The following is a 15,379-nucleotide window of genomic DNA, read 5'->3' as shown; positions in this document are numbered from 1 at the left end:
TATTGCACCTAGTTCCCTTACTACCGATTTGGTTTCTCAGTAATTAAATCGATTATGTTTGATAAGGCTGAGATAGAAGTCTCCATGAAGTCAACAATCTATGAGGAATCAAAACAAGAATTGTACAAAAATCGATACTTCGTTATATTGGAAATGGAATCATGTGATAGATCTAAGAAATGGTAGTAGTAGTGGCTCATCCGAACAGAAGAAAACTGTGCAGTTTTTAGTCTTATCCAAATGAGCCCTAGGCCCAATCTTTGAGAGGACAAACAGTATTTGATCTTAAATCGAATGAGCGACGATAAGCAAAACGAACCACCCTAAGAACTAATCCACAAAAACCTTTTTGAAAATAATTACCGTACTCACATCTAATAATTTATTGATTTTATCCGTTTCAAACAGACTACACTAGTGCATGAGGCACCACCAGCACCCTTTGCAACTCACACCAGATTCAATGATGAAACTAACGTCAGAACTAAGACAAAGACAGTTTTGAAAGAAGTCCATACTGATTTGCAAGCACCTCCGGCGATCCAGCCACCAGCCCACAGCCATACTAAAACAATCTACAAGAAAAAAGTAATCACCCGCCCGCACAAGGTAATATAAAAATTTGAATATAACCGAAAGTTCAATACCAGTTATGCTGATACGATTAACTATACACTAAACTAACATATCCGTAGGTAGCGATAGTTGAAAGCTCTTATGATAATGGCGCCCAAGGTGGCCAGATTTCGAACAACTTCGATCTGAATCGATTCTTCGATTTCCAAGCCTTTTCCAACATTGCATCTAGTTACTCACACCCTGCGCCGCCTGCGCCATCATCATTCAATAGCGTTGCGCAAGTACACCATCAAGATTCCGAAATTCAGAAGGAGGTATTTTTATTGGCATCTCATAAATTATTCGAATCATTTGCATCATTCATCGATAGAACTTGAATAATTTCATATCATATCCCAAAATGTTCATTATTTCTAATAAGGAATATTGATAATACCAATATTATGTAACTAAAAAATATATACGATGTTACTTTCAGTGACGAAGGTTGGTAACCAAAAATGGAATGCAAAAATGATGTTCTTCCTGCCTTTAACGTCCTCACTGGGACATAGCCTGCTTCTCAGCTTAGTGTTCTTATGAGCACTTTCACTGTTATTAACTGAGAGCTTTCTTTGCCAAAGTTGCCATTTTTCACATTCGTATATCGTGTGGCAAGTACGATGATACTCTATGCCCAGGGAAGTCAAGGAAATTTCCATTACGAAAAGATCCTGGACCGACCGGGAATCGAACCCAGACACCTTCAGCATGGCTTTGCTTTGTAGCCGCGGACTCTAACCACTCGGCTAAGGAAGGCCCTAAATGATGTTATAAATTGTAAATAACAATGTCAGTGCGCATCGTACCTTCGTGCTGTGCGTACACGAATTCTCTCTGCTCTTGGAAGTTTTCTTAAAAACTACCTAAAGCAATAAATCAGTACTTTTCAGTGCTACATAAACAGTACTTTTCAGTGCTAAAATTAAAAACGGTACTTTTCAGTGCTACTAAAACAGTACTTTTCAGTACTACTTTTTCTACTATTGATCGCTTTACGATGCCTTGTTTGGACCCGTGCCTTCGATTTTTCGTTGGATACCGTTGGCGAAAGCTAGCGGTGGTAATCCTTCTTGGACACCGTCTTGGGAAAAAACCTCTCGAAGGTCACGTCTTTTTCGTTTATTAACTAAACATGGTATCAACAACTAACAAAAGGAAGGGTGAATCTCTGAATTCACTACTTCCTTCCAAAAAAGTGGGTTTTAAAACTGTCACTACACGTGGCAAGAATGGAAGAAAGGACGCTTCCCCGGAATGCGAACTTTCTTTCAAGGGTGAAATGAATAATTGTATCGAAATGAGCAATCAGTTCGATGCTCTAGACAAATTTTCCGAACACCAAATCGAAGCAGCCTCTAGCCCAGGCTCTTTGATTCAAGTGAGGAAGCAAAGAGTGCCGCCTATCGTGGTCAGTTGTTCCGAATTTGGGGGATTTAGGCAGGAGATCTTGAACTCCATTAGGGGAATCAAGGATTCCTTCCAAATCGCAAAGAAAGGAGACTGTCGCGTTTTGCCGGAAACTCTTAAAGATCGCGAACTTCTTCTCAAACATCTTGAAGAGAAGAAGCACAATTTTTTTACTTATGACGACAAAACTGAACGTTTGTTCAAAGTTGTCTTGAAAGGTCTCTCAAGTGACTATAAGTCACCTGAAGAGATCAAAAATGGAATAAATGATTTACTTGGATTTTCCCCAGTCCAGGTAATCATTATGAAAAAGAGAACCCAATCTGGCATTGTTCGGAAAGGGCTTTCTCAAATCATAACAAAAAAGAACTAAATAATATTAAAGCTTTAGAAAAAGCAAAACTTATGTTCGATGTCCGTGTGACATGGGAACATTTCCAGAAACCTGGAGGAAATTACCAGAACCCCACTCAGTGCCGTCGGTGCCAAAAGTGGGGTCATGGTGCAAAAAATTGTCGCATGGATGCTAAATGCATGATTTGCGGAGGTTCTTCTCACGCTAAAGACGTCTGTCCTGTGAAAGAAGATACCAGAAAGTTTGAATGTGCCAATTGTAAGGGCCCTCATAAAGCTAACTTTTGGGAATGCCATTCACGCAAAAGGGTCATTGAGGCTCGTGCCAGGCAGATGAAAGATAATATCCGTTAGGATAACGGTCGTTTCCGCAATTTGCCTGGTAGAGTATCGAACAATGCTCATTTTTCAGTTAACGATCGCTTGATCATGAATCATACCCATCAGGAAGATCATAATCATGCTCATTCACAAACTAATTTTAATCCGTCGGGTAGCCGTTCGAATCTTTCAATTTCGAATGTATCTACCCACGGTAAATCCTTTGCCGATATCTTAGCAGGAAATTCGAACTCCTCCCCTGTTCGATCCATGGGTACCCATTCTACTTGTTTCAAATCAAATGGAAAAAACCCTACGGCCACAGGTAATTCCGCTTCTTCGTCTACCGGAAATTCTAATGGGAAATCACATGACATGTCTGCCTCTGATTTTAATTTTCTAACTGAACAATTGAATCTAATGATTGATGCAATGTTCAAAGCCACCACTATGACTGAAGCAGTCCAAGTAGGTGTAAAAATTACAAATCAAATTGTTATTGGATTACGTTTTTCTAATGGATCCAAACAATAATTTAAATATTTTAAATTGGAATGCTCGTTCTCTGAATGGTAAAGAGGACGAGCTGTTTAATTTTCTTTCGGTTAATAACGTGCATATAGCAGTTATTACCGAAACGTATTTAAAACCTGGATCTAAACTCAAAAGAGATCCTAACTTTTTTGTTTATCGTAATGATCGACTTGATGGGGCATGTGGGGGAGTTGCAATCATCATTCATAGGCGTATAAAACATCAACTGTTTTCATCATTTGAAACTAAAGTTTTTGAAACTTTAGGTGTTTCTGTTGAAACACAGTTTGGTAAATATACTTTCATAGCTGCCTATTTGCCTTTTCAATGCTCTGGACAGCAAGTTAATTTGCTTCAAACTGACTTGCGAAAATTGACTCGCAATAAGTCAAAATATTTTGTCATTGGTGACTTTAATGACAAATATCGGTCATGGAATAATTCTCAAAGTAATTCCAACGGCAGAATTTTATTTGATGAGTGCTCTTCAGGATATTTCTCAATTCAATACCCTGATAGCCCTACATGTTTTTCCTCTTCTAGAAATCCATCTACGATTGACTTGGTCTTAACCGACTCTAGTCATCTTTGTAGCCAATTAGTTACTCATGCTGATTTTGATTCTGATCATGTCCCTGTTACATTTCAAATATTCCAAGAAGCGATTCTAAATCCTATCAGCTCCACTTTCAATTATTTACGAGCCGACGGGAATATATATAAAACGTATGTTGACTCTAATCTTGATGTTAACATTTCTTTAGAAACTAAACTTGATATTGACAATGCTCTTGAAACTTTAACAAATTCCATTGTTGAAGCCAGAAGCATTGCAATTCCAAAATGTGAAGTAAAATTTGAATCCGTGATTATAGACGATGATCTAAAACTCTTGATCCGTCTTAAAAAAGTGAGAAGAAGGCAATTTCAACGCACTCGCGATCCTGCTATGAAAATTATATGGCAGGATCTGCAGAAAGAAATCAAAAAGCGTTTTGCTCAATTAAGAAACAAAAATTTTGAAAATAAAATTTCTCAATTGGACCCTGGCTCTAAGGCCTTTTGGAAATTATCTAAAATCTTGAAAAAACCTCAGAAGCCTATACCGGCATTGGAAGAGGAAAACAAATTATTGCTAACTAATTGCGAAAAAGCTCAAAAACTTGCTATGCAGTTTGAAAGTGCGCACAATTTTAATTTAGGACTTACTAGTCCAATTGAAAATGAAGTTACTCAGGAGTTCGAAAATATTCTCAATCAAGAGAACGTTTTCGAAAATGCCTGGGAGACTGATTTGGAAGAAGTGAGAACTATTATTAAAAAATTCAAAAATATGAAAGCTCCTGGCGATGATGGAATTTTCTACATCCTCATCGAGAAACTTCCAGAAAGTAGCTTATCATTTCTAGTTGATATATTTAACAAATGTTTTCAAATATCATATTTTCCTGACAAATGGAAAAAGGCTAAGGTTGTTCCAATTTTAAAACCAGACAAAAATCCTACAGAAGCTTCTAGCTATCGTCCAATCAGTTTGCTTTCCTCCATCAGTAAATTTTTTGAAAAGGTTATTTTGAACAGAATGATGGCCCACATCAACGAAAATTCAATTTTTGCCAATGAACAGTTCGGATTCCGCCATGGACATTCGACCAATCATCAACTTTTACGTGTAACAAATTTGATCCGTTCCAACAAATCTGAAGGCTATTCTACTGGTCTTGCTCTTCTAGCAATTCGACAGTGTTTGGCATGAAGGTTTGATTGTAAAATTAAAAAACTTTAATTTTCCAACATACATTGTTAAAATAATTCAAAGTTATCTGTCAAATCGTACACTTCAGGTTAATTATCAGAACTCCAGATCTGAAAGACTTCCTGTAAGAGCTGGTGTTCCTCAAGGCAGCATTTTGGGACCAATATTATACAATATTTTCACATCTGACTTACCTGAGTTACCTCAGGGATGTCAAAAATCTTTGTTTGCGGATGACACAGGCCTCTCCGCCAAAGGACGAAGCCTGCGTGTCATCTGTAGTCGATTGCAAAAAAGTTGAAGTGGATATTTTTTCTTCATACTTGCAAAAATGGAAGATTTCTCCTAATGCTTCCAAAACTCAACTAATAATACTCCCACATAAACAAAAAGCTCTTTATTTGAAACCTTCAAGTAGACATGTTGTCACGATGAGAGGGATTCCAATAAATTGGTCAGATGAAGTTAAGTATCTAGGGCTCATGCTTGATAAGAATTTAACTTTCAAAAATCACATTGAGGGCATTCAAGCCAAATGTAATAAATATGTAAAATGTCTTTATCCCCTTATTAATAGAAAATCAAAACTTTGTCTTAAGAACAAGCTTTTGATATTCAAACAAATTTTCAGGCCAGCCATGTTGTATGCTGTACCAATATGGACTAGCTGTTGTAATACCAGGAAGAAAGCTCTGCAGAGAATTCAAAATAAAATTTTGAAAATGATTCTGAGGCTTCCTCCCTGGTATAGTAGCAATGAGTTACATAGAATATCCAATGTTGAAACATTATTTCCATCCAATTGGATCAAATGTCAAATAAAATAATAAATAATTTCAGGCAAAAATCGTTACAATCTTCTATTGCCACGATAAATGCGTTATATGTTTAGGTTAAGTTAGGTTAAGTATATTTAAAGCGTTTTTTTTCTCTTATAAGCAGGTGAAATCAACACACCTGTAAAAAATCTGAACTGCTACGGCAAATGAAATGTTATATGTCGTTAACAAAATGTTAATAAAATCTTAAATTTGTGTTACCAAATTAGGATGATAGTGTTGTCTAATAACACAGAACACCTAGATATAAGAAATGAATGTAATGTTTGGAATGATATTGCGATTTTTTTCACCACTTAGACTTTAGTGATCTGAATTTCGTCTTTCTCAGATTTCGCCTTCGATTTCGCTGCCCCTTTTCAATCACCGCCGCCCATGCAATTATCCTGATATTCATGACAGTTTTCTCCGGCCGGCTCAGTGTTTACCATTTTCTCTTTGTTCTCGACTCACCAGCTGGTCATGTTTACACAACAAAACCAGCTGGTTTTCTGATGTTTACAGTCATCGTCATTGTTCTCGTGCTCCAGCTGATCGTGCTCTCATCTCAAAACCAGCTGGTAGGAACTGAAATCAAGGATGAAAGGTGAATGGTGTTTGGAAATGTACCATCGGTACATTTATTGGCAGCTTCACAATTTCGTCATAAAAGTCTAATCCTTCGTGAAAATTACAATACTAATAAAGAAAATAAAAAAAAGTAAATAACAATGTAAGGGAACATCCATAAATGACGTAGCATTTTTTGCAGGTTTTTGCCACCCCCCTCTACCATCGTAGACTCCCCTCCCCCTAAAATGCTACATCATGTATGAACGGTCCGTAAAGTAACCATATATCATTCTCTACTAAAAACATATTGTCAAATAAAGAAGGTGCATATCAGACGACCGATTCGTTCCCCACCCTAAAATGTATGCTGCATAATCTGGCATTCAGGGAAATGGCGTTTGGAGTAACGACATTTGTGGAACCGACATTCGGGGAAAAGTAGAACAACCTAAAAGAAATATAGACATAACAGTCTCTACATGAACTTTCAACTCAAACAGCAACTGCAAAACGTGATTTGTCTTCAAGTTTATAATAAATCTTCGAGCTGTTTAGTGGAATACCTATAAGTAGATGAAAAAACCGAATTTAGTACTTTACCATTTAATTCCACTAGAGTTTGTATCCTTTGACAGATACGCGTATTTCGACCTCAACTGTAAGGCCGTCTTCAGTGTCGTGTACTAGACTCGACTTGAAGAAAACCATCGTATGCACACATTATATATTAACACTAGGTATACACGTAATTCCCTACCCATTTTTTTTTTTTTGTAAACTTAAAATTTATGAGCTTTTAGGTACATTCCATTCCTCCTTTGTTGAAACTTTAAATGCTGAAAGGTACATCACGGGAACGATTAGTAGGTACCAAGTTGAATAGCCATGTATTGCCGTTGCCGTTGTCTCTGTTGAGTAGCGTCGTAGGTACCTGTTTGCAAATTTCCAGACTCTCCGCCACATCCAGTTTCCAAGGAGAAGAAACATTTCTCAAAATTTTGATATCGGCCGTCGTAATTGTATGTCCTTCTGAAAAGATATGTTCTGCCACCTTAGATTTAAAATCGTATGTCATCCCCTTGTCTATCGTCTTCTGAGCTTTTCCTATTTCCGCTAAGTGTTCCTTGAATCTAACCTCGAGAGACCGCTTTGTTTGACCAACGTAGACCTTGCTGCAGTGGGAACAGCTGATTTTGTAAACACCAGCCTTGTTTAGTGTGTTTACCCGATCCTTGGTAGAGCCTAACGAAGTCCTAAGTTGGTTGTCTCTGCTGGAAAATACCAAATCGATTCCGAAATTCCTTAGCTTTGGGCGGAGCTGTTTGCTGATGTGTACGTCGTATGGGATGGAGACTCTCTTTATGGGTTCGGTGATAGGGGTTAGTGTCGTCAAAGCACTCCGAATTTGCTGTCTTTCCTTTTTGTCGATTATGGCTTTTATCGTCCTTTCCTTGTATCCGTTGATCCTTGCCGTCTCGTAGATATATTCCAGTTCCTTGGTCTTTCCGTTTTCGCTGAGGGGTAGAGTCTGCATCCTGTGGATCATGTGGTGAAACGCTGCCATCTTATGCTGGAACGAATGATTCGATGTGTAAGGGATAACATCTACTTCAAGTTTATGTATTTTGCTCATCAATAGAAGCAAAATGAGTTATCTAATCAGTGGAGGCATGCAGATATGTACTCGAAAGTTATTAATATATTAAAATAATAAATATTTGTATGAGAAAACAAACTTCAAAATTTGAGCGCTTTTTTCTCAATTTCACAAAGATAAATTTCATGAAATTACATTTTTGGGGGTCCGCGGGATGTTTGTAAAACTTTATAGGGGTCGCAGATTTAAAATGGGTTGGAACCAGTGATACAGATAAATTGAAACTTCAGGTTACTTACTCTCGTATTTGCCACATCGGTAACTAGACATGAAGCCTTTTCTGAAAACATTAAAAAGAATTGGGAAGTCCAGATGTTAGAATAAGAGAAATTGAACACCAAAGTTCGGAAAACCACGAATCAAAATAAAACTATTGTTCAAATGTTTTCCAAATTGTCCAAAATGGATTTTGGATAGCGAAAAATGATATTTAGATCGAATATTAAAATTGGTGTATTACAGGGTTAATACTGTTCGAAAGAGATCAGTTTGGGGACCATCGATTCATTCTCGTTGTTTGAACATTTCACACACATATACATAAACACATCACTTAAATAATTTTGAAAGTATATAAAATCAAACCCATAAGATATTCAAACATCAATTAATTGTTCATATATTCCTGCAGATTCATCTGAATACCCGATACGATTCAAATGGCCATTCTGGAGGTTCTACTCACACTCACACAGTTCAGGCTGCGAACAACCCCAACTTCTGGAACGATATTTTCAACGTATGTTTAGCAGCAACTCCCTTAATAGAGTTCATTGTCATTAATTATGAGATGATTTTTCTTTTCAGATTCCAATTTCCACACTCAGTGCCGTTAATCAGTTTCTGAACAATAAATCCGCAGGCGGGAATATCCACGTTCACAAGCACACTGAAGTGCATTAGGTTTACAGTACTTTATCGTGTTAGTGGGAACAACAGATAATAGTGTCGTTTTGTATCGAAATAAAATCAATGCAAATCATCAATCCATTAGCGTGAGATTATCAAAATAAGTGAAATATATTATCATGATTTTGTAAAACTGTGTGTTTGATTTACAAACTTACTATGAAAAATTGAAAGAAAAATCCATAAGGCCATAGGCCATAGTCTACGAGAGTGCGACTCTATATGAATTAGGCATTGGAAAATGCGTAACTAATGAAAGAGCGGGGTCTATGAATATCTAAATATGATGGAAAAAAATTGGAATTTATTTATTTATTTTTTTGTTTGAACATCAACAGGCCCAATGATCCCAAAGCCCCAAACACAATCTTACTGTCTACTTTAAAGAGTTAGAAAACCTACACTCCCGTGCAAAAGTTTGGGTTCACCCCCTCAAAAACATACAAAAGTTTTCTATCCATATCTCTGTGATTACACGTCCAATTAAAACTCTCTAAGCCGCATTCGAAAAACAAAGAGTTATTATTTTATTTAGTTGGTGTTACATCAATTAATTTGATAAAACCTCGTTAACGATGTTACGCCAATTTACTCGGTCCATGGCTGTGTCTCTTCAACTTCGATTTTGGCCCACGTTCTCCAGATCTTGTTGCACCTGATCAAGCCACCTCGCTCGCTGTGCTCCTCGCCTTCTTGTGCCAACCGGATTTGACGCGAACACCATCTTTGCAGGATTGTTGTCTTGCAACATGTCCTGCCCAGCGCATCCTTCCGGCTTTCGCAACCTTCTGGATACTGGGTTCGCCGAAGAGCCTAGCGAGCTCGTGGTTCATTCTCCGCCGCCACACACCGTTTTCCTGTACTCCGCCAAAGATCGTCCTAAGCACCCTTCGTTCGAACACTCCAAGTGCTTGCAGGTCCTCTTCCAGCATGGTCCATGCTTCATGTCCATAGAGGACTACCGGTCTTATAAGCGTTTTGTACATAGTACATTTGGTGCGAGGGTGAATCTTTCTCGACCGCAGCTTCTTCTGGAGCCCATAGTAGGCGCGACTTCCACTGATGATGCGTCTCCGTATTTCACGACTAACGTTGTTATCAGCCGTTAACAAGGATCCGAGGTAGACGAACTCATCAACCACCTCAAAAGTATCCCCGTCTATCGTAACACGGCTTCCCAGGCGGGCTATGTCGCGCTCGGTTCCGCCTATCAGCATGTACTTTGTTTTTGACGCATTCACCACCAGGCCGACTTTTGTCGCTTCACGTTTCAGGCGGGTGTACAGGTCTGTCACCGTTCCAAATGTTCTGCCGACAATATCCATATCATCCGCGAAGCAAACAAATTGGCTGGATCTTGTGAAAATCGTACCTCGGTAATTGAACCCGGCTCTCCGCATGACACCTTCTAGCGCGATGTTGAACAGCAGGCACGAAAGTCCATCACCTTGTCGAAGTCCCCGGCGGGATTCGAACGAACTGGAATGTTCGCCCGAAATCTTCACGCTATTCTGCACACCGTCCATCAATGCTCTTATTAGTCTTGTGAGCTTCCTGGGAAAGCTGTACTCGTCCATGATTTTCCATAGCTCTTCGCGGTCGATGCTATCATAAGCCGCTTTGAAATCGATGAACAAATGGTGCGTTGGGACTTGGTATTCACGGCATTTCTGGAGGATTTGCCGTACAGTGAAGATTTGGTCCGTTGTCGAGCGGCCGTTGATGAAACCAGCTTGATAACTTCCCACAAACTCATTTGTTATTGGTGATAGACGACGGAAGATAATCTGGGATAGCACTTTGTAGGCGGCATTCAGGATAGTGATCGCACGATAGTTTTTACATTCCAGTTTGTCGCCCTTCTTGTAGATGGGGCATATGACCCCTTGCTTCCACTCCTTCGGCAGCTGTTCCGTTTCCCAGATTCTGACGATCAGCTGGTGCAGACAGGCTGCCAACCTCTCCGGGCCCATTTTGATGAGTTCAGATACCATCCTTACCAGCGGCCTTGTTATTCTTGAGCTGGTTAATGGCATCCTTAACTTCCCTCAATGTGGGGGCAGGTTGGTTTCCTTCATCCGCCGTGCTGACGTAGCCACTTCCTCCGCTGTCGTGACCCTCGGCGCCTGTGTTCTCCGTGCCATTCAGGTGTTCATCGTAGTGCTGCTTCCACCTTTCAATCACCTCACGTCCGTCCGTCAAGATGCTTCCGTCCTTATCCCTACACATTTCGGCTCGCGGCACGAAGTCTTTTCGGGATGTGTTAAGCTTCTCGTAGAACTTTCGCGTTTCTTGTGAACGATGCAGCTGTTCCATTTCTTCTCATTCCGCTTCTTTCAGGCGGCGCTTTTTGTCCCGGAATAGGCGGGTTTGCTGCTTTCGTTTTCTTATATATCGCTCCATGTTTTGTCGCGTTCCTTGCTGCAGCATTGCAGCCCGCGCTGCATCCTTCTCCTCCAAAACCTGCCTGCATTCTTCGTCGAACCAATCGTCACATGTCCTCCTTTCCACGTACCCGACGATGCTCTCGGCTGCGTTGTTGATGGCTGCTTTTATGTTGCTCCAGCAGTCCTCAAGAGGGGCTTCGTCAAGCTCGCCCTCTTCCGGCAACGCTACCTCGAGATGCTGCGCGTATGCGGCAGCGACGTTCGGTTGGGCCAGTCGCGCTAGGTTATACCGAGGCGGGCGTCGATACCGTACATTGTTAATGACGGATAGTTTTTGGCGCAGTTTCACCATCACCAGGTAGTGGTCGGAGTCTATGTTAGCGCCACGATAGGTTCTGACGTCGGTAATATCGGAGAAGTGCCGTCCATCGATCAAAACGTGGTCGATTTGTGATTCCGTCTGCAGTGGTGATCTCCAGGTGTATCGATACGGGAGGCTGTGCTGGAAGTAGGTGCTGCGAATGGCCATGTTCTTGGAGGCGGCAAAATCTATTAGTCGTAGGCCGTTCTCGTTCGTCAGCCGGTGGGCGCTGAACTTTCCAATCGTCGGTCTGAACTCCTCCTCCTGGCCAACCTGAGCGTTTAAGTCTCCTATGATGATCTTGACGTCGTGGCTTGGGCAGCGGTCGTACTCGCGTTCGAGCTGCGCGTAAAATGCGTCCTTGTCATCATCAGTGCTTCCGGAGTGAGGGCTATGCACGTTTATGATGCTGAAGTTGAAGAACCGGCCTTTGAGCCTCAACTTGCACATTCTTTCGTTGATCGGCCACCACCCGATCACGCGCCTCTGCATATCACCCATCACTATAAAAGCTGTTCCCAGCTCACGTGTGTTGCCGCAGCTCTGGTAGATGGTATGATTACCTCTAAATGTTCGCACCATCGAACTTGTCCAGCACACCTCCTGCAGCGCTACGATGTCGAAACCGCGGATCTTCAGTACATCGGAGAGTATGCGTGTGCTTCCGATGAAGTTGAGAGATTTGCAGTTCCACGTACCGTAAAACGGGGTAACTTTGATAATGCGGGTAACTTTGATAGTGCGAGACCCACAACATATTAAACGAAATAACAAAGTTTCTGTTAATCAGTTAAGCAAAACAAATGCAAAAGTAAAGAGTATTAGTATGACACTTCATGTTAAAGCTGTTTTCATTGGAATCAAGTGCATTTGAGGCTTTTTAAACGAATATTAAAAATTGACACAATTTTAGCATTTTCGAAACGCTTACAAACAATCTGTTCTACGATCACTATTTGATGTAGTTTTGAATAGTTGGCCACTTATCTTTGACAGCCTACCCGAGCAACACACTTGTTATAATTGTGTATTATCAACTGATATATGACTAGTTTTGGTCATATATCAGTTGAAAATACACAATTATAACATGTGTGTTGCTAGGGTAGTTATCATAGAACTTGAATACGGTCTCAAGTCTCTTAGCGAATAGCATTTTCACAAACTGGGACCATTTTTGTAATCTAAGTCAGAAATTTCCATATAACGTTAAACGCCTAGAGGTATGCAATGCCCTACAAATGTTCGTTATTCATTCAATTTTGTTCTATTCATACTCAATTATCAAAGTTACCCCAAAACAGAAAACCAACTTTCGATTACATGAAAAATTATAAATCCATTCATAATACATCTTTTGGAAATCTATCAACTGCAATCGATAGCAAGGATGCCAGTACTTGTTTAAAAAATATAAATTATTATTCTTTGAAACAGCATGCATAAATATTCAAGTTTGCTTCGAAAAAACTATCAAAGTTACCCCGTTTTACGGTACCGAGTTTCCAATCGCTAGTCCATTTCCGTCGCTGTGGTCTTTACCGATTGTTCCGGTCCGTATTCTCTCGTTGACGTTCCTGTGCTGGTGTATTTTTACGGCTGGCTTGCAGGGCCTGACACCAACCCCCTAGATTTCCGGAGGACCATTCCCCCTAAATGTTCGGAGGGCCATAGTGCGCAGTTTAGCTTAGAGTCCTTCTCTGGCACTCGGACGATGATCAGCCGCCCCTGACATGGGAAACCGACGCTGTTGTGAGCCGCTCCTAACATGGAGTACAGACGCTCAAGGTTTGCAGAAGCAAACCCCCCCTTCCCTGTCAGCATACGACCAAAGTTCCCACCGGGGGTTGGTTACCCGATCTTCCCCAAGGTTACTCGTACCCCGGCCAGTACCACGAGGAGGTAGGGATAGGAGTTGCTGGGCAAGAGGCTAAGGACCACACAAAGGGGTCTATTTTATTCCTGTACGCCATGCCCAGCCATTTACCGTGCCAAAACAAGGAGTTATTCTTACTTCGAATGTATTTTTCCAGCAACTTTTTTTTATTTTCGTATACTACATTTTTCACGGTGCTCCAATTACCGTTATTATAAAATAAAACATACCATTCAAACGGCAGTCAGCAGTTGATTCCTAACGTTGTTCTGCACCTCTGGGCCGATTTTGAAAAAAAAATCCTTAGTCAGAATTTTGAGTTACGCCCTTTTGAAGTTTATTTGATAGAAATCACACGAAATATGCCAGTTTTACTTGTTTAAACAAAGAGATTATAATAAAATTTTGTAGTTTTGATTTTTTATCTGGTTTTAGATATTGAAAAACATTTTAACAAAAAAATTCTAGACCGGCATTTGGAAAGGGCCAATGCTATGTTTAGTTGTTACTTATCAACCAATACACGAACAATTATATCTAACAATCTAACGCCTGATAGTGATTTTAGGAAATTGTCCAAAGCATTCAAATATGAATGAATAATTCTTGGACAGGAAATGCAGATACACCCTTTTGAAGTGTATGGAAAGAATATTGCATGATGAATTCCGTTTCATCTATAATCAATGGTTAGGTGCATACATAATCATTACACCTCTGCGGTTGTTCTTATTTCATTCAATTTAGCAAGTTGCACAAAATTTACACGTACACATATTGTCTAGATTGACATTATAAAAGGGCCAAAGTATAATTGAAATATATACACTTCAATATAGCTGAACATCAAAGTTGATCGCAACATTCGAACATAACATATACTGCCGTTATACGCATAATTGTCCCATGTTACGTTTTGTGCATTTTCACTTTTTGTCATCAGATAGTTTATTTTTACGTAAGTATAGTATTAGAAAACACTTACCAAATATTAACTTTGTTTGGAAACTCAATGAAAAGCAAACCAAGTCAATTTGTCCCATTGTTGAATTTCCACGCATAACTGTCCCACTACTGTATTTCTACGCATAACTGTCACACTATACAATTCGCTGCGCTGATCTCGAACAAAATGTTCAGTAGGCAGTTTTGAATTAGCTGGTGTTTAGGAAAATCGATTTGAATATCTTCTTACGTTGGATTTACGCCCCATGTGGAACACAACCTGTTTTATGTGTTTGTATTATCGGGACGCATTCATTATTCATTCGAGCCTGACGTCAAATTTGATTGAAATTTTCAATATCAAAATATTATTTCCCATCCGTTTTTCAATGATTTTCAGTTAAACTTTCAGGTTTGATCATAAAATTCTTCTAGGTTTTAGAACCAGGGGCATCGATTAAAAATTTACCGTAATTTCGGATTCATCACGGGGGGTACTGAAATAATCCCACTTGAAGAATCAGTAAGCACTTTAATTTCGAGTCCATGGCTTGCGACAAATCAACTTCATGATTTAGCAAACCAGTCTAAATAAAAATAGTTCGATCGTTTTTGAATGACTTGGCCACATGCTTGGTTGTTCCGAATACCGGTTCACTGGTGGAAGTGGCCATTATATTGTCGAATCTGAAACCTGGCTTGCGACATATCAATTTTCATCAAATTGCGGATCAAGTCTAAAGGTGGTTCAAACCTATTTGAATGACTTGACCACATGTCAGATTGTTCCGAATTCCCGGTTTCCTGAGGGAAATGGCCTCTAAACTGTCGGTTCTGAAACCTAGCTAGCAACATCAAAC

At 39.8% G+C, this 15,379-nt stretch overlaps 1 protein-coding gene across 2 annotated transcripts in view; it reads left to right on the top strand.

Annotated features, from left to right (window-relative positions):
* LOC5576988 (merozoite surface antigen 2, allelic form 2) overlaps positions 1 to 9,083 on the top strand; it is a 34,512-nt gene extending 25,429 nt beyond the window's left edge. Inside the window, exons 4-7 of one of the 2 annotated variants that reach the window (XM_001663040.2) lie at positions 409 to 609; positions 696 to 893; positions 8,673 to 8,780; positions 8,849 to 9,083. In XM_001663040.2, the coding sequence (XP_001663090.2) occupies positions 409 to 609; positions 696 to 893; positions 8,673 to 8,780; positions 8,849 to 8,944 (603 nt within the window). In that variant the 3' untranslated portion in view covers positions 8,945 to 9,083. The remainder of the gene's footprint in view (positions 1 to 408; positions 610 to 695; positions 894 to 8,672; positions 8,781 to 8,848) is intronic. The other variant, XM_001663039.2, reaches the window with a different exon arrangement.
* The last annotated feature ends 6,296 nt before the right edge of the window (positions 9,084 to 15,379 follow it).

Source organism: Aedes aegypti, chromosome 2 (assembly GCF_002204515.2).
Source record: "Aedes aegypti strain LVP_AGWG chromosome 2, AaegL5.0 Primary Assembly, whole genome shotgun sequence".
NCBI classification, from domain to species: Eukaryota; Metazoa; Arthropoda; class Insecta; order Diptera; family Culicidae; genus Aedes; species Aedes aegypti.
This window is presented reverse-complemented; position numbering and strand designations above follow the sequence as displayed.